We start from the raw sequence: 19,822 nt of genomic DNA, 5'->3' as shown, positions 1-19,822 counted from the left end.
TGAAAGTTATAAAGCCCGCATATCTGATTGCCTCGTTTCCGCCAACACAACCGCCTTCGGGCACCGAGATGTCGGCTAAGGGTTGTTTTGTTATTTCGGAAACACCTTGCGTAGCATCTACAAGGGGGTAGAAGCCGGCGATGGGCCACTTTCATATTATAAACGGTTACAACGGAAGTGAAAATTTGGGTTCATTTAGACCACAGAGTTTGGAAGCTTTCCCCGAACTAAATCCTTAGTATTTTACTCCCACATTGATGGGAGCTGAGGTTTCATAATCATGCTTAGCATGACAACCCAAAGAAAGGAACTGGTAGCGGGACTATTTTCTTTGGACGATGTCCCTTATGTTAAACAATAATATAACATGTCTCTCTGTGTACCTTTGTTTATAAAACCGTATGGCCGGCTTGCCTTGTTTGCCGTAGATCTTTGCCCTCATAAAGGCTTTATAAAGTAGGACAAACACTCCTCGGCTGCTGGCCGAGGAGGTTGAAGCCGATGGTCGGTCAACAAAGTTTCGTACAATGCGGATCCGAGCATTAATGATGTAAAGTACTTGGATACATAGAGTCATTACACATAATTTGTGATTTCGCTATGGATATCGATCCTTAATTCGGCCTCCCGTGCCCGCATTAAGGCTCGGGGGCTACTAGGCTTCGGGCTTATTGTTTACAAATATTAAAAGGGCACATCGATCCCCTGATCTGGTGTTGCCACTCGACCAGTGTCTCGGGGGCTACTGCATTGACAATCCAATGCAGAAAATTTAAAGTGCAATATAGTTTTCGAGGAGATTATTATCCTCAGGTTGGTCGGCCACACCCAACCTGAGTCTCGAGGACTTTGCACACCGCGTTTCTATTCCTAAGTATGCTGCCGAGCTGGGAATTGATCCTCAGGCTGATTTTATGAATTGACCTGAGTCTCAGGGGCTACTAGGGTCAGCGGTTTGATTTTTTCCTTCAGGTGCATCCCGGATATTAGGCCAACATGCACCTTGAGGGCTACTGGCTATACATCTCGGCAGAGATTACATTGCATAATTCGGAATTAAATTCATAAAAATCAGCCCATGCCCGAGGTGGTGCACCACCTCGGATACAGTCCGGCATTGGTGCTCGACTACAATAGACACCCCAGAAGCAGTTCAGCATAAAGCTCGGACGCCAGTGGCTGGCTCCATAGAGGGCATTTCTGGCATTAAGCTCGGCTAAACTCCTTCAACTTTTTTGAACCAAGGTGCTCTATGACACCTCGGATATAGTCCGGCGTTGGAGCTTGGACATAGTTCGGCGTTGGATCTCGGATACATTCCGATGTTGGAGCTCGGAAGCGGTCCGGCGTTGGTGCTCGGCTGCTAAAGATACCTCGAATGCAGTCCGGCGTTGGAGCTCGGACGCAAGAGGACGTTGCCACTCGGGAACAACTTCAAACCCGAGGTATGGCATAAAAATAACAAGGCATTGAGAAAGGCCGGAAACTTAAAGGGGCTCCTCGGATAGCCGACGTGTAAACTCTTCGGAGTCACCTCGGCGATCCTCAAGATCAAAGACGAGAAGATTTGTTGAACCAGTTTTCAAGACCAACGACCGAAGGTGAAGAATAGTTTGGAAGAATCGAGGAGCGTCCCCAACTTGAAGATCGGTTCAGGGGGCTACTGACGGTGTCCTGGACTAGGGGGTACTCACCACGTCGTCTCCCGATCAGTTGGATTGGGCTGAGGACCCCCATGGCCGTATACTCATGGGCTAGTTCGGACAACCCCTGCCGCATAGAAGGAAGACTCCACAAGACTTGGCGCCCAAGACAAGGACTCTCCTAAACCCTAGGCCTCCGGTGTCTTATATAAATCGAGGCCAGGCTAGTCAATAGACAATCTCATATTCATTACTACAATCTCGTGGTAGAGACATGTACTCTGTACTACACCCATATGAATACAATCAAAAGCAGCATGTAGGGTATTATCTCATCAAGAGAGCCCGAAGCTGGGTAAAACCCCGTGTCCATGTTACCATCGCTCCAAGACGCCTAGCTTAGGACCCCTACTATGAGATACGCTGGATATTGAACCGACAGAGGGGGTATCCTGTTTTATACTACTTTACCTTAGAGAGATAAGCAGGTCCTAGCTATTACTTGTCATGTGCTAGAATGATGACGAGTTATTACCTAGGATGATAACCATTAGCTAATGTTGGTTAACTTGTCATGTGTTATATTTATGGTGAGTTATTATATGACTACATATGATGAGTTATTATATGACTAAGATGATGATGAGGAGGCCGTCTACTTGTCATGTGCTAGAATGATGATGAGTTATTATATATATGACTACTGATGATTAAAGTGGATGGATACAGAGCCGTCCCAACATCATATCGTCCTACTAATTCAACTTGCTCACCTGGATCCGTCTTGCGATTGTATGAGTATGATATGATGAGAGTATTGTATAAACCTTGTATAAATACAACGTAAATACATAGAACAAAAGATATAGAAAATAATAACAGTAGCGAGGGTTTGTGAGTAGCAGTAACACTTCTTGGGCCCACGCTATTGCTAAAAGTTAGTTGTAGCGCCCTAGGAGTAGTGCGGGGGCTCGTGCTACTGCTAGGCTTTTAATTCATGCTACTGCTAGGGTTTTCCCTACTGGTGATTGGAATCTCTAAAAAGACTTATATTTAGAAATGGAGGAAGCATGAGACATAGCGTATTCAAGGTTGAAGCATAATACATGTGTTGTTCCAGATTAGAAGCACATATATAGATACTAGGAAGCACATAATGCACGAAAAGTGTAAGCATATCACAGAAAACTAACGATGCACATATCTATCAAATTGAAGCAAAGTTCAATCTTAATGCTTTAGATGGAAGCAAACTTCTATCGCTTTAGAGCAATGGAGGGTACTACCTCTCTCCTGGTTTATTAGCCCCCTTTGTAATTTGTGTCAAATTTTGGCCAAATATTTAACTAGCAAAATGTTAATGTATGTCAACAAAAATTATATTGTTGGATTAGTATTTAAACATAGTTTCCAATGATATAATTTTTCTGACATGCATGAACATTTTGTTAGTTAAATTTATGGTCAAATTTTGGCAGAAAATACAATAGGGACCAATAAACCAGGACAGAGGTAGTACATTGGAAGCAAAAGGTCCTTCACAAAGAAGCAACTACAGAACCCTGAAAACCTAGTGCTATGAGGTAATTAATTTGTTTCCTTCAAATCCAAAATCAGTTTCTAGGAGTGATTTTCGGAAGAAATCAAACCACAACATAAATCAATTTTTTTTGAGGAAAATGCCATCATGGCAGTTTAATTTTCATGTGAAAACATGGTTACATCCATTTGAAAAAACATCGAGTAAAAAGTTCGGAAGCTCGGACAGCCAGACAGTTGTTCGTGAGTCCTTCGACTTACTAGCTAACAAATTTGCCGCCATATTGGCTTCCTTAGGACAACATACGTCAATTGGATCTGTTTTGGAAACTCCACACTAATTGGTTTCTTATTTGGAAACTCCCAGATGGGGTGGCAGCATGCAGCATTGCTTCATCCACCATTCATAGGCTCACATCTAACGGCGATGGAGTGGTCTGATGGGATGCTAGGGATCAATAGTTTGATCCCTAGTGGTTCAAGATATATTGCAAAGCAAATGAGGGCATATCATCGAAGAGTGAAGCAAGTTGGAGTCAGAAATGAAACTAGTCATGCCCACGCGGCGGTATGCTGCGCCTTCTAAATAAACTATGCTGAAGTTTTGTATGTGGTAAACGAAAGACATGCATGTTAACTTTGTCGCCTGCTTGGTTGATGTGTGAGCCTTTCATTCTCCGTTATTCTCAAACTATGGCACTCATCTTCTTGGATATGTATGCGATATTCTCAAACTATGATTCTCATGATCTTGGATATGCGTAAACACTCCTTTCATTCTCTTGTAAGTCTTGCTAATCTAATCAAATTAGACATGACAATTGAGGAATACACAGAGTTTGCCCATTTCTATTAGTTCTTCTATTGTAGTCCATGCACACACCGACAGAAGAGAACAAAACACACACAACATTTCATAAAGATATTACGACATATCGCCCTAATCGACCACGCGCCTCATTATATTAAGAACAAAAAGACTACAAAACTTTTTACAGGCGGCTGATGATTTCTTTGTAAACTATGTTCATGGTCTTCGATGTAGAGCAACTATTACCGTACTCAATTAAGAGCTTAACCACTTGTAGGAGGTAACCCATGATACAGCCATGGACAACTTCATTTCATTAAAACTATCTGTAGACATGGATATGGAGTCAATGTACCTACATAGTGTCATGTTGTAGAATATGTTGATAGAGATGGTCATATCAGCCAACCTAAGAACAATGCACAAAGTCATGTTAATATAGAGCGGAAGAGCAGTAATAATACTAACAATTTCGTTTTGGCTCCATCTTATCAAAGATCTCGGGCCTCTTACATAACATACATGGACTGCATGGCCTTCCAAAACCTATATGGTGACACATTGTTTGCCCCAATTCTCATTCACTTCCAGAAATTGCAAACTGTAATGTAATGTGAACAACATATGTATATTGTAGAATAATTTGTTTTATTGGCCCACACAATACAATCACATGTTATCACTTGATCTGCAAGTCAGTGGAAAGTTTTAAAGAACGATAGGGCGAGAAATGTAAGTTACAGAGTAGTGCCAGCAAGCTCATATTCACGGACTTCAATGCTCAAATATGTAACTACTGTTCTGTTTCAAAAAATGAAAAGAAACTACTGTTACAAAGAAAGTTAATGCAAAGTGTGAGCATGCATAATGTAATTTGCAAGAAAGTTGAACGACAATGAGAATGTTATGGACTTAAGATACTATGTCCCCAGAAGAATTCTTCGTCTTTTCTCTTTGGCCATAAGGGAGAGCTGATCTGTTTTTATATCACTGAAGAGTTCCATCGATCATTTCTATAGAGTGGGAGGGGACACTGAGCGAATCAATGGAATTAAACAAGGAGTAGTACATAGCATATCATGTCTTCCTCTCCTCTCTAGTCACAAGTGTAACATGCATGCATACAGGTTAATCTTACCTAATAATAAAGGGCTATTGCTTTTGGCGGTAAGTCATTAAAATTGCCCCCATATTTGCAAAATATTATTCACCAATGCCATAAGTGACAAAAATGTTTTGCAGAGAATCCCCCGCCTGGGCCGGCCCAAGCATAGGGACCAATTATCCTGCGCTCTGCATGCTGGAGAAGACACAACGTGCCCATTTGGGCCGCCCATGTGCGGGCGCCTGCCTTTTTTAGTTTCATTTTTTTATTTTTATCTTTCTGTTCCATTTTTGTTTTTTTATTCAAAAGTTTAGAACTTGAAAAACATTTGAAATTTCATAAAACGGAGAATTTTGGAATAAAATGTTCAAGAAAACATAAAATGTATGTGAATTCAAAAAATGCTCGGGGGTTTTCTAAAAATGTTCGCATATTTTAAAATATGTTCGTAATTTTGAAAAAAAATGTTTGTAAAATCAAAAGAAGTCCATGATTTGAAAATGTCCATGTATTAAAAAATTAATAATCAAACTGAACAAAATATTTTCTAATTAAAAAAATTCATGCATTTTACAAAATGCCCTAAAATTTTAAAAAATAGCTCATGAATTACAAAAGAGTTTATTGATTCACAAATTGTTCGCCAATACAGAAAATGTTCATGAATTTTAAAAAATGTTTATGATTTTTTAAAAAATCCACCAATTTCGAAAAAATATTCGTCTATTCTAAAATTGTTCACCGATTCAAAAGAAGATGCTTAAAAACTGTCGCGATATAAAAAAATGTTCACAATTTTTTAAAATGTCCCCAAATTTGTAAAAATATTCACGAATAATCGAATGTATGTAGTTAAATAGTAATGCTTCTCAGTCTTTGTGACTATATACCTGCGTGAATTTTGAAGAATTAACTGTCGGGGTGGATCGGAATATTATAGTATGTTTTTCAAAGAACATATCATGAAATTCGAAATACTTCTTGGAATTACCAAGTTTTTTTGGAACCACGATATTTTTCAAAAATGTGAGAATTGCTTCAATTTATGAATAACTCTAACACTACACCCCACCTGGACATGCAGCTTGTCCTTGAGCTGTAGCCTAACCAACTTATAACCATGACTCGGCGCAACACAAACCTAACACCTAAAAACAAGCCTTTTACATCTCGGCTTGTTTTATTATTCTCAACCTGAAATGGACAAGGACGCTTTATTTTGGATCCCTTAACAAAAACTGGACACCATCCGCACGTTGGTCGTGCACGTGTACAGCCGCCTGGATCCCATGGACACTACCTGGACAAAAGGAGTGCATGTGTATGATCACCTGGAAGTGGTCGCAAGAGTGACCGGCAGAGGCGCCCTCGCGGCGGTCGACGGCAGAAAGCAGTGGTGCTACGCGGTGCGCTCCTGTCGGTGACACCCTGCCTTCTTCCCGTCGGACGGCTGTTGGTCTGCACCGCACAGGAAAGAGTGGAGGGCTTGCGATTGAGAATGATGAGGAGGGGTGCGCCCCCCTCCCCCCAACCGCCGAAGTTGCAGACTTTGAGGTCGCTGCCCGCGAGGAAAACAACATGTCGGCCGCCCGTAGGGGAACCGCGCATGCCCAAGATCCCCGACGCAGCGGACGAGATCGAGGTCCTTTGCGCAGCGAAGGGCAACTTGGAGGAGCGGCAGCTGCCCTGGGCTGGGCTGGCGGTATAGCCCATTAGTCTTAGGGTTAATTAGAGATAAGGGTCCTTGCTTAGGGGTCAAGTAAGCCTTGCTTGGGAGTCAAGTAAACCTCTCTATATAAAGAGAGGAGATGTATCAATCTAATCAAACAAGAATTAAGAACGAAATCCCTTCCCTCATGCCCGGCCGTGGGCAAAAAGGCCCTCGGCCGGCCCTCTTGCGCCCTCCTTCTAGCAGCGCCAGAACAATTTGGTATCAGCTAGCTTCGGTTCGATCATGTCTTCACCGCCGCCCAACCCATCTCTCCCGCTGTCCTCCGTCGCGCCCGCCAACCGTCCTCACCCCGGAGGAGGTGTCCAAGGCGCTGCGGGACCTAACCCAGGCGGTCCAGGAGATCCGCCTGTTCTTGGCCGGGTCCTACGGGCCGCACCCGGCTGCGCCGCCCATTGCCGCCACCGTGCCGCCGTGGCAGCCGCCGCACCAGGCGGCCTCCGCCGCACTCACCGGGCCACTGCAGCAGCCGTACAGGGTTGCGCCGGCCATTGCCGCCACAGCGCCGCCATGGCAGTCGCCGCACCAAGCGGCCTCCACCGCGCTCGCCGGGCCGCTGCAACAGCCGCACCGGGCTGCGCCGCCCATTGCTGCCACCGTGCCGCCGTGGCTGCCATGGCAGCCGCCACACAAGGCGGCCTCCGCCACGCTCGCCGGGCCGCTGCAACAGCCGCTGCAACAGCCGCTGCAGCTGCCATCCACCACCACCATCGCCCCGCACTGGCTGCATTGGCAGCCGCCGCTACTGGCGGCCTCCGCCGAGCCCGGCGCTCTGTCGTAGCAGCCGTTGCCGCTGCCCTGCGCGACATCACAGCAGCCACCGCCGGTCAGCTCCGGCCCCGCATCGCCCGCGCCGGAGGTAGTCCCGATCCACCAGGTCCGGTTCCCGCCCTCGCCGTCATCGCTTCCGTCTTGGATCGCTACCCGCCACGTGTCGGCGGTAGTGAGGCTGCAAGCTGCTACGCGCAGCCTCCTAGCGCGCCGGCGTGTGCGGAAGATGCGTGGTCTGCAGCTGCCACTCCTCCAAATTGCCCTTCGCTGCGCAAAGGACCTTGATCTCGTCCGCTACGTCGGGGATCTTGGGCATGCGGTTTCCCCCACGGGTGGCGGGCATGCTGTTTTCCCCATGGGCAGCGACCTCAAAGTCTGCGACATCGGCAGTTAGGGGGGGCGCACCCCTCCTCGTCATTCTCCATCGCAAGGCCTCCACTCTTTCCTGTGCGGTGCAGACCAACAGCCATAGACATGCTGTTATGGCGCTGCTAGAAGGAGGGCGCGAGAGGGCCGTCCGGGGGCCTTTTTGCCCACGGTCGGGCAAGAGGGAAGGGATTTCCTTCTTAATTCTTGCTTGATTAGATTGATACATCTCCTCTCTTTATATAGAGAGGTTTACTTGACTCCCAAGCAAGACTTACTTGACCCCTAAGAAAGCGACCCTTATCTCTAATTAACCCTAAGACTAATGGGCCCATTAGGCCCATTACGTACTCTAACACTACACCCCACCTGGACATGCAGCTTGTCCTCGAGCTGCAGCCTAACCAACTTATAACCATGACTCGACGCAACACAAACCTAACACCTAAAAACAAGCCTTTTACATTTCGGCTTGTTTTATTATTCTCAACCTAAAATGGACCGAGACACTTTATTTTGGACCCTTTAACAAAAAGTGGACACCATCCGCATGTCGGACGTGCACATGTACAACCACCTGGATCCGATGGACACCACCTGGACCAAAGGAGTGCATGTGTATGGCCACCTGGAAGTGGTCACAAGAGCGACCAGCAGAGGCGCCCTCGTGGTGGTCGGCGGCGGAAAGCAGTGGTGCTACGCGGTGCGCTCCTGTCGGTGACACCCTGCCTTCTCCTCGCCGGACGGCTGTTGGTCTGCACCGCACAGGAAAGAGTGGAGGGCTTGCGATTGAGAATGACGAGGAGGGGTGCACCCCCTCCCCAACCGCCGATGTCGCAGACTTTGAGGTCGCTGCCCGCGGGGAAGACAACGTGCCACCCGCCCGTGGGGGAAACCGCATGCCCAAGATCCCCAATGCAGCGGACAAGATCGAGGTCCTTTGCGCAGCGAAGGGCAACTTGGAGGAGCGGCAGCTGCAGACCATGCATCTCCCACACACGCCGACGCGCTAGGAGGCCGCGCGCAGCAGCCTGCAGCCTCACCGCCGCCGACACGTGGCGGGTAGCGATCCAAGACGGAAGCGGTGACTGCGATGGCAGGGACTTGATCTGCTGGATGTGGACACCCTGGGATGGCGGCGACGCTGATGGGAACGAGGTCGTCGCACTCCCGTTGTAGGGCATCCCATACTGGGCGGCGGAGCTGACCGGCGGTGGCTGCTGCAGCTGCAGCGGCTGTTGCGCTTTCACGCCGGGCAGTGGCAACGGCTGCTGCGTCGGAGCGCCGGGCGCGGCGGAGGCCGCCAGGAGTGGCGGCTGCCATTGCAGCCAGGGCTGGGCGGTGGTGGCGATGGATGGCAGCTGCAGTGGACTGGCGAGCGTGGCGAAGGCCGCCTGGTGCGGCGGCTGCCACGGCAGCCACGGCGGCGCGGGGGTGGCAATGGGCGGCGCAACCGGGTGCGGCCCGTAGGACCCGGACATGAACAGGTGGATCTTCTGGACCGCCTGGGTTAGGTCCCGCAGCACCCCGGACACCTCCTCCCAGGTGAGGACGGCGGGGGCGGGCGCGACAGAGGATCCCGGCGCGGGCAGGAGCGGGGCGACAGTCGTGGTGGTCGCCGGAGGCGACAAGGTGACCGGCAGCAGAAGAGACGGGCTTGGCGGCGGTGAAGACATGATCGAACCGAAGCTAGCTGATACCAAATTGTTATGGCGCTGCTAGAAGGAGGGCGCGAGAGGGCCGTCCGGGGGCCTTTTTGCCCACGGCCGGGCAAGAGGGAAGGGATTTCCTTCTTAATTCTTGCTTGATTAGATTGATACATCTCCTCTCTTTATATAGAGAGGTTTACTTGACTCCCAAGCAAGACTTACTTGACCCCTAAGCAAGCGACCCTTATCTCTAATTAACCCTAAGACTAATGGGCCCATTAGGCCCATTACGTACTCTAACACATGCACTCCTTTTGTCCAGGTGGTGTCCATGGGATCCATGTAAACGTGCACGTCCAAAATAAAGTGTCCCGGTCTATTTCAGGTTGGGAGTAATAACACAAGCCGAGATGTAAAAGACTTGTTTTTAGGTGTTAGGTTTGTGTTGCATCGAGTCATGGTTATAAGTTGGTTAGGCTGCAGCTCGAGGATAAGTTGCATGTCCAGGTGGGGTGTAGTGTTAGAGTACGTAATGAGCCTAATGGGCATGGCCTGGCGGTAGCCCGTTAGTCTTAGGGTTAATTAGAGATAAAGGTCCTTGCTTAGGGGTCAAGTAAGCCTTGCTTGGGAGTTAAGTAAACCTCTCTATATAAAGAGAGGAGATATATCAATCTAATCAAGCAAGAATTAAGAAGGAAATCCCTTCCTTCTTGCCCGGCCGTGGGCAAAAAGGCCCCCGGCCGGCCCTCTCGCGCCCTCCTTCTAGCAGCGCCGTAACAACCACAAAGAACATTGTTAGTGGAGGGGGATAGGCGGGAGTTTTGTGATGTACAAACACCTCATGCCCGGTGTAAATGGGGGAGTTTTGTCTTGGATGTGCAGGCACCTCATGCCCGTTGTAAATGGGGAAGTTTTGTCTTGGATCTACACCCTTTTTTTGTGCCATGCGCGTGCGTTGAACAGCGATGGCGGCATGGTTGTTGCCGGATATGTCAATTCTATTTTTGTTTGTTCGCGTTATGTTGACTTTTTTTGCAGTACTAGTTTCTGAATTTAGTGCTCATGGATCATTGACTGTTTGGCTGGCCAGGGAGGACCTATGTTTTTCTTCATAGCATTTTTCTGTTTCTCCTGTTTTTTGTTCAACTTTTGCACGACGGCATATTTTTTTTGTTCTTTTGGTAACATAGGCTCTTACAGGTCAAGCTACAAGCCAAGCAGTAACAAAAGCAAACAAATTCTGCATATGCCCATCAGTTTTCAATCACCTGTGCAAGCAATTTTTGTTTTGTTCAGCATAGATACAACAATTTTTTCTCTTTTTTTTTCAAGTTTTCCCAATCAACATTTCTCAAAAAAAATGTAAACCTTTCTGTCAATCTTTTTTGCTTCATCTTTTTTCTGAAGTTTATACAATAACTGATAAAATAGTATCTTTTGTTACCTTTTTTTCCATTCTTGCAGGTACAAGCAAAGAAAATCAGAGTTGCAGGTCAGGAGCTTTTTCATTTCATCATTTTCATTTTGAAGCTGGACGTTTTCTCGAGGATGCTGCTGCATTCTCTATCTGCTGCAGTTGCAAACCGACATCAGTAGTTAAGTTGCTGGCGAGGATGTCTTAGCATTTCTTCCTCTCAGCGTTCTGTTGCCCTGTATATAAGTTCCACATCTTTTGTCATTTTTCCAATTTTATTTTATTCTTACCACCCTACCTCAAGTCTTGGTGTGTTGGTTGGCGTGTCGGTGTTTTCCAATACTTGAGCCACCCCTGTTTGCAGTAAATGTACCAGAGCTTCACCCTCATCACCTGCTTGACCGATGTCACTAACATATGAGCATGATTCCTGCCCCTGCACACGAGTTTGCACAAAGTTTATCTCATTTTTTCCCTTAGCATGTGTTTTTTTTTTTAAAAACAATTTGAAATGTTTTGCGCACCTGGGCATTGATGCTGTGAGAGCCTCTATTTAGGTCAATATAACCCCGCAACAGCGCAACATAAGAGAAGTTTGGCTTTTACATCATTGTCAATATTTCTGTCGTTTTCCAGATGTAATTTGCAAGGCATAAAAGTAAGAAGCATTTTTTCCATCCATTTTTTGCACCTGCATGAATATAGCTTCTTGGCTTCCAAGGCACTGATCCTGGATATCCTCACTCACACTGTCATTCTCCTATAAATTCAGTCTCTTGTAAATACAATAGGAACTCAAAAACAAATGTGTGAGCAACAAGCATCAAGCATGGAAATTGCAGATCATGTCTCTTTTATATCTTTTTCTTTTTTTGAGTCTTCTTTTCTCTATCTTCAATCCTTCACTTTCCAGTGTTTCTTGAGTCATCTTACTATTCAATCACCTTTCTGTCTTGTTTATTCAACCCTCTTTTCTCTTTATCTCTAGTTCTTCAGTTTTCCGTGTCTTTAGAATCTTTGTTTCAGTGTTTCTGTAGTCTTGTCTTCAGTTTTCAGTACCTTTATATAATTTTGTTTCAGTCATTAGTGTTTCTTTTAATTTTTAGTTTTCATTACCTATTAATCAGACCTCAGCTCATTCTCTTTAATCAGTACTCATGCTAGTATTTCCTTAGTCTGTGAGCCTGCATCATTGTTCAGTCACACTAAATATTGTCAATTTTGTATAGTTAATAATTCAGTTATCAGTTTCTTTTTAGTTTTTGTCAATTGTGATCCTTCCTCACCTAAGTCCTTCAGTTTATTTCTTAGTCTATGAGCTTGCATCATTATTCAGTCTATCAGGCTATAAGCCCCTAGTGCGTGCTCACTCTGTCATTTTCCAGTAAGTCCCTGCTCATTTTCTAGCTTTATTCTGTGCCTGTAGGGGTTGGTGTCATTTTCTTCAGTTTTGCGTGTTACCACTTACCACATAGGTAGGTTAGTTAGTATTCATTGTTCATTCTTAATTTAGTATTCATTGTTTCGGTCCTCAGACCACCACAGCCTACAACCACTAAGATTTAGTTATGCTTGTCTAGACGGTTTTCTTATTTATGAGTGTTCAGACCTTCAGTGGCTTCAGTCCATGTTAAGTCTTCTCTAATAAAGCTCTCAATCCTATAGTTGCTTAGTTTGTCAAGAAATCCCAGGTAGTTTAGCAAGTTTGTTCATATAGTTTTCGGTTTATCTGCATTTTGTCATTTCACTACTTTAGCCTTCATATTTATTTCTTCACTTCATTTTTTCGAGATCAGATAGATGCTGGAAATGGACCTAACAGGGCGTCAGTGGTATCGAATTCCACCATGATCAGATACATGCTTTTGAAGCTCAGAGATACAACTCTCAGAGCAAGATAATTTGTTATGGATCTGCGCCAACAAGCCTACCGACACCTGTGTCGCTTCCAACGGCTCTAGCAGCCAAGGAGTGGCCTGTTTTGCGGGGCCGGGATTTAAGATAGAGCTTTTAGAAGATCATTGCTCTCGTACGCTATTCCAGTAAGATCTCTGTTCCTATCATTGTTTTTGTATTGAAGTTATTATCAGGTTTTGCATTTGTTTTCATCAGTCTAAAAGCCCAAGTAGCATCAGTGATCGGAGGCGATGGCCATAGCGAAGCACGTCCGGAGCTCCTCCACGCAGTGTCTTCGGTCGCCGGCTCAAGGTGGAAGTCGTAGCACCGGCGTAGGTGACTGACGGCGCAGCGGCGTGACGATTCCCGTTCCAGGCTAAGCACGGCATGCAACAGCCCCGCCGCAAACAATGCCGATCCACGGCTGATTCAGTCAGAAAAAAACCCGCCTAAAACCACCACCAAGAGCTCCGCACCCGCACACGCGCGGGCCGCCGAGGCCAACCGTTTCGTGGGTGATGCTGATGCGTGGACGGACGGACGGCATGGCGCGCGCGCATGTCGCTCCCTGCGCTCCCGCGCGCCCACAGCGCCATCCCTTTAAACTGAACGCCTCCCTCCTATTTTAGGACTAGCGGGAGCGCGAACTTGTGGCCCCTAGCTTCCACCCACGATCCACCCACCATGTCCCTCCTCCACGTCCGGCTCGCCGCCGCGGCGATCGCCGTCGTCGCGCTCGTGGCCGGCGGGGACGCCTACCAGCTCACCAAACCAGGCACCGTCATCTCCTACGACCGCCGCTCGCTCATGGTGGATGGACAGAGGGACCTCTTCTTCTCCGGCTCCATCCACTATCCACGTAGCCCTTTCCACGAGTGGCCCGACCTCATCGCCAGGGCCAAGGAAGGCGGCATCAACGTCATCGAGTCCTACGTCTTCTGGAACGTCCATGAACCCGAGATGGGCGTGGTAACTGTCACACACTCCATCTCATTCATCTCATCGTATGCCTACATACGTGCTCATCGTCCATTCCTCCTTGGATCCATCCATGGTCGATTTCAGTACAACTTCGAGGGGAGGTACGACATGATCAAGTTCTTCAAGCTGATCCAGGAGCATGAGATGTACGCCATGGTCCGTATCGGGCCCTTTGTCCAGGCGGAGTGGAACCATGGGTTTGTTCGTCTCTTTGCTTCACATCTCAATCTCATCGTGTATTGCTCGATTTCTGGCTGATCTGCATTCACGGTCTCCGTTTAATCTGTGATTTTCCTCTTCCAGAGGGCTGCCTTACTGGCTCCGGGAGGTCCCCGACATCATCTTCCGCACAGACAACGAGCCTTACAAGGTGATCAATCGGACCATCAAACCACAATTATATACTGTAATTATTATCAGTTGCGGACATCCCAAACTAGATGCATTTCGAGAAAGAAAAAAAGCTCGACGTAAATTTTGCTACATACAGAAATAATTAAAACGGCGTCCTCACCTTGGTTTTTCTCTTTATATATGCAGAAGCTCATGCAGAAGTTTGTGACCCTCGTAGTGAACAAGCTCAAGGATGCCAAGCTCTTCGCATCACAAGGAGGCCCTATCATTCTAGCACAGGTACTGCATGCAATATCTTGACCCATTTTCTTCCTGGTGAATACTTATACCTATCATGCATGCTTTCTCAAATGAAATGCACCCTGCATTGAAAAAAAAAGATCGAGAATGAGTACCAGCACATGGAAGCGGCGTTCAAAGAAAACGGCACCAGGTACATCGAATGGGCAGCTAAGATGGCCATTAGCACCGGCACCGGGGTGCCATGGATCATGTGCAAGCAGATTAAAGCTCCAGCGGACGTGGTAATTTATTAGTATGATCTGACATGTTTAAGTTTCTTTTGCCATGATATAATTTATTAACCATGCTTAAGCCATAATCATGTTTTCCTCTCTAGATTCCTACCTGCAACGGTAGGCACTGCGGAGATACATGGCCAGGTCCAGTTGACAAGAACAAACCCCTGTTATGGACCGAGAACTGGACTGCTCAGTGAGTTCAGTTATCAATTTCACCTTGTCCATCAAGAGACTGTCGGGTGCTGAATTGTTTTTTGTTGGCGTTTGCAGATACAGAGTATTCGGTGATCCGCCGTCTCAGAGATCTGCCGAGGACATTGCGTTTGCCGTGGCACGGTTCTTCTCGGTGGGGGGCAGCATGGTGAACTACTACATGGTACCGTCCAGTAACCAACCAACCCAACCTGTTGTTGACATGGCGTTAGGATGAAACTAGAGTATATTTCTGACAGAATCACACGGTTGCTTGTGTGGACAGTACCACGGAGGAACAAATTTTGGAAGAACGGGCGCCTCTTTCGTGATGCCGAGATACTACGACGAGGCGCCTCTGGACGAATTCGGTAAAGCAGAGACAGACGAATCCTCCCAAACTCTGAATATGCTTAACTATGTTGATTTATGGATGAACGGTTTGATTGGTCCAGGGATGTTCAAAGAGCCCAAGTGGGGCCATCTGAGGGACCTGCACCATGCTTTGAGGTTGTGCAAGAACGCTCTCCTCTTTGGGACCCCCTCCACGCAGCCATTGGGCAAGCTCTACGAGGTTCTCTTCAGTTCTCTTGTTGGAATGGAATGGAATGGATACAGGCGATTGACCTGAGAAGTTTGCTATCTTCTTATGATCGCCGATTGACCTGACCGGTATGGTATGGTATGGTATGGTATGCAGGCGCGGCTGTTCGAGATCCCGGAGCAGAAGGTGTGTGTGGCGTTCCTGTCCAACCACAACACCAAGGAGGACGGGACGGTGACGTTCCGCGGGCAGAAGTACTTCGTGCCCCGGCGGTCTGTCAGCATCCTCGGCGACTGCAAGACGGTGGTGTTCAGCACGCAATACGTGAACGCGCAGCACAACCAGCGCACCTTCCACTTCACGGACCAGACGGCGCAGAACAATGTGTGGGAGATGTACACGGAGGGGGACAAAGTGCCGACCTACAAGTTCAGCACCGACCGGAGCGAGAAGCCCCTCGAGGCCTACAACATGACCAAGGATAAGACCGACTACCTCTGGTACACCACCAGGTACGTACTAGGAGTAGTACGTCTCTACGTATACTAGTATTATATATCTTGCGAGTGGCAATGCCAATGCCAATGTTTTGGTGTCTTGTACGGTGGGTGGCAGCTTCCAGCTGGACCCGGAGGACCTGCCGTCCAGGCTAGACATCAAGCCGGTGCTGGAGGCGAGCAGCCATGGGCACGCCATGGTGGCGTTCGTCAACAAGAAGTTAGTCGGCTGCGGCCATGGCACAAAGATGAACAAGGCCTTCAGCCTGGAGAAGCCCATCGAGGTCAAGGTCGGCATCAACCACATCTCCATCCTGTCCAGCACGCTGGGGTTGCAGGACAGCGGCTCCTACCTGGAGCGCCGGCAGGCCGGGTTGCACTCGGTCACCATCCAGGGCCTCAACACGGGGACGCTGGACCTGACCAGCAACGGGTGGGGACACATCGTGGGCCTGGACGGCGAGCGCAAGCAGGCTTTCACGGACAAGGGCGGCGAGGTGCAGTGGAAACCGGCGGTGTTCGACCAGCCGCTCACGTGGTACCGGCGGCGCTTCGACATGCCCACCGGGGAGGACCCCGTGGTGATCGACATGAACCCGATGGGCAAGGGCATCCTGTTCGTCAACGGCGAAGGGCTGGGGCGGTATTGGAGCTCGTACAAGCACGCGCTGGGGCGGCCGTCGCAGTACCTGTACCACGTGCCGCGGTGCTTCCTGAAGCCGACGGGGAACGTGCTCACCGTCTTCGAGGAGGAAGGCGGGCGGCCGGACGCCATCATGATCCTGACGGTGAAGCGCGACAACATCTGCAGCTTCATCTCGGAGACCAACCCCGGGCACGTGCGGTCGTGGGAGACCAAGGACAGCCAGCTGACGATGGTGGCGGACGACCTGAAGCCGCGGGCGGTGCTGACGTGCCCGGAGAAGAAGTTGATCCAGCAGGTGGTGTTCGCCAGCTACGGGAACCCGCTGGGGATCTGCGGCAACTACACGGTGGGCAACTGCCACACGCCCAAGGCCAAGGAGATTGTGGAGAAGGCGTGCGTGGGGAAGAGGAGCTGCGTGCTGGCCGTGTCGCACGAGGTGTACGGCGGGGACCTCAACTGCCCGGGCACCACGGCCACGCTGGCCGTGCAGGCAAAGTGCTCCAAGAGGCAGAGGACCGCCGAGCAATAAGTAAGCTAAGCTCAGATATGTACTGCTATGTAGATCATCTCATCACCTTCACCTTTGCCGACCATGGTCTTTTTCATGCTGCTTGTTTGGGATGCGTGCATACGTGTTGTACTTTGTTGATTCCTGTGACTTGTTCTAGCAGTAGATGGAGCGCTGAGATGAGAAGCAAGATGGATGGAAATCAATCGATCCATTTTTGATTTGCTGAATAATTTTCTCTTCTCAAGCTGAAAATAATAATCTTCTTGGTGATTTCCTTCCCCTGATGCCCGGGGAAACAAAAAATTATTGGGGCGTTGCGAGAATCGAACTCGCGACCTCTCGCACCCAAAGCGAGAATCATACCACTAGACCAAACGCCCTGATTGAAATTACATGTCATTGGACTCTATATATTTCGTTCTTTCTCGATGACCGGACGAGGAGAGAAGAGATGAAGAGGAATTCTTTCGCTCCATTCTCCCAAACTTTAACCCTCATTCGTTTGACAATCCTAGCTAGCCTGGTGCCACAACAAGGCAATGCTAACCGACGAGGGAGTATTTTGTTAGAAACAAGTTTGGTTACCAATATAATCGTTACAACTAAAACTAACCATGAAAACATTATCGATGCAATATCAGTTCGTCAGTCCAACTAAAAAAATATCAGTTTGTTAGAATGAAAACTTTGGGCACAAGTTATAAAAAAAGTCATTGTCTCGAAAGCAAATTCTCAAGTTGGTGGAAATAAGTTCAAGTATTGTAAACAAAACAATGGTTATTAAACTGAATATTTTTACCCAGGTTAACTCTTCAAGGAGATAAAACCCTACACCTTGCTTGTGTTTTATTTCGTTGGAGTGTGTATAGAGTACCAAGAGACTTTTGAGATATATCTACGAGCCTAGCAAACCGGGGGAGGTCCTTGGGTACATGGATCCTACTACGCTTCGTGCAGGGAGGTAGATCCTTCCACGAAACCCTGGGTTTATTGAATATTTCTGGGGTGATAAGCTTTTTCTCACGAATGATTCCATATTGAGGTGGATTTTTCCATGTATGGTTTTTTCAAAATGAGGCGCTTTATTACTTAAAAGATTTAAGCATTACACCCGGCCTTTGCATAACTAAGATGAACACAGCCAAAACAATTCCTCTCACATAAACAAAAAATAAAAAGGCAAAATACAAAGAAACGTTTGGAGTCCATATAACGCCTACAACGGAAGGGGGGGTGGAGGGGGGAGGGGCAATCCTAAGATCATTTTGTTATCCCTCACCGTAGCCTTGAATCCTGTACACACCTCCGTAAACAGGTCATGTTTCTCCACGCGTTGTAGAGAGGACCATAAACTAAGAGTCCTGGTACATCTGTAGATAACCTACATAAGAGAAGTACTTTTCATGAACAATTGTGTCTTGAGGTGACATATTTACATGTTAAGAAAAATAACTTAGTGTAGATCATCTATTTAGTTGTATATATGACTCCAACGGTTAATTAGTGAAAAGAGACAAGGATAAACGAATAAAGTGAAACAAAGATAAAAATCGAAGATACAAATAGATTAGTCAACATGAAGATGTGGCACAACAAGCTCCTCATTTGCACCATGTGGGGCATCTGGAAAGTTAGAAATTGCTCCATCTTGAATGACACGAGAATTACATATATACCATAATTTCTCACCTAACTTTGAAGACATCATGTGGAGGGCTTTAGTTTTTAGAACTAGAGTTAACCAGAACCATGAGTAATTGGCATGCAGTCTAGCCGAACCTAGCGAGGTTTCAGCTAGTCCCATTTCCCAAGCATGTCACCATGTACATATTTTCCTCCTTTCAATAATAAAGCTTCACTCCCGTCAGTTGCTAAAAGAAATGGTTGAGTGAGTAGTGAACCACGATAATCCAGATTTGTGACGGGCTTTTACAATGGCTCTTGTTGAGAAACGTAGCATATGCAATTTCAAAAAAATTCCTGCGCTCACGCAAGATCTATCTAGAAGATGCATAGCAACGAGAGGGGGAGAGTGTATCCACGTACCCTTGTAGACCGAAAGCGGAAGCGTTTGACAACACAGTTGATGTAATCGAACTTCTTCTAAATCCGACTGATCAAGCACCGAACGTACGACACCTTCGAGTTCTGCACACGTTCAGTTTGATGACGTCCTTCGTCCTCTTGATCCAACAAAGGTGTCGAGGAAGAAGATGAGTTCCGTCAGCACGACGGCGTGGTGACGGTGATGGTGAAGTAATCCGCGCAGGGCTTCGCCTAAGCACTACAAAGATATGACCGGAGGCGTAAACTATGGAGGGGGCGCCGCACACGGCTAACAATTGTTGATGTGTGTTCTAGGCTCCCCCTCCCCACGTATATATAGGTGGGAGGGGGAGGGGAGCAGCCATGGGGTGCCCCAAGTAGGAGGAATCCTACTTGGGGGCCTATCCCAATTCGCCCTCCCTCCTTTCCTTATTTTCGGAGAGAAAGAGGGAAGGGGAAGGGAGAAAGGAAAGGGGGCCGAACCCTCTTTGCTCCTTCTCCAATTTGGCCACATGCCTAAGGGGGGAGCGCCACCCCTTGTGGGATGGTATGCTCCCCTCTTATGGCCCATATAGCCCATATCTCCCCCCAGGGGTTCCAGTAACCC

General features: G+C 47.6%; 1 protein-coding gene and 1 non-coding gene across 3 annotated transcripts; one reads left to right on the top strand and one right to left on the bottom strand.

The window, feature by feature from the left end:
- Positions 1-13,570: 13,570 nt before the first annotated feature.
- LOC119341169 (beta-galactosidase 11-like) lies at positions 13,571-17,399 on the top strand. 2 transcript variants are annotated; one of them, XM_037613041.1, is made up of 11 exons: positions 13,571-13,892; positions 13,989-14,101; positions 14,208-14,274; positions 14,445-14,537; positions 14,639-14,782; positions 14,878-14,972; positions 15,050-15,155; positions 15,258-15,342; positions 15,427-15,545; positions 15,672-16,027; positions 16,131-17,399. In XM_037613041.1, exons 1-11 carry the CDS (start codon positions 13,608-13,610, stop codon positions 17,185-17,187), a joined length of 2,520 nt encoding a protein of 839 aa, XP_037468938.1. In that variant the 5' UTR covers positions 13,571-13,607; the 3' UTR covers positions 17,188-17,399. The 2 variants fall into 2 exon arrangements, with proteins under 2 accessions (XP_037468938.1, XP_037468937.1); XM_037613040.1 differs by having other exon boundaries at positions 15,258-15,545.
- A 78-nt stretch (positions 17,400-17,477) lies between these two features.
- Positions 17,478-17,549, bottom strand: TRNAP-UGG. The gene has a single exon. It is a non-coding gene; the product is annotated as a tRNA-Pro (tRNA).
- Between the last annotated feature and the right edge of the window lie 2,273 nt (positions 17,550-19,822).

Source organism: Triticum dicoccoides, chromosome 7B (genome assembly GCF_002162155.2).
Source record: "Triticum dicoccoides isolate Atlit2015 ecotype Zavitan chromosome 7B, WEW_v2.0, whole genome shotgun sequence".
NCBI lineage: Eukaryota > Viridiplantae > Streptophyta > Magnoliopsida > Poales > Poaceae > Triticum > Triticum dicoccoides.
Note: the sequence above shows the minus strand (reverse complement) of the source record. Positions and strands in the feature narration are given on the sequence as shown.

Bases quoted from the DNA above. Each gene is read 5' to 3' on its own strand.
- LOC119341169 (XM_037613040.1), top strand. From the start codon at position 13,608: ATGTCCCTCCTCCACGTCCGGCTCGCCGCCGCGGCGATCGCCGTCGTC. The intron at 14,102-14,207 runs GTTTGTTCGTCT...TTCCTCTTCCAG, and splicing joins CAGGCGGAGTGGAACCATGG to AGGGCTGCCTTACTGGCTCC. The intron at 15,156-15,257 runs GTACCGTCCAGT...TTGTGTGGACAG, and splicing joins GCATGGTGAACTACTACATG to TACCACGGAGGAACAAATTT.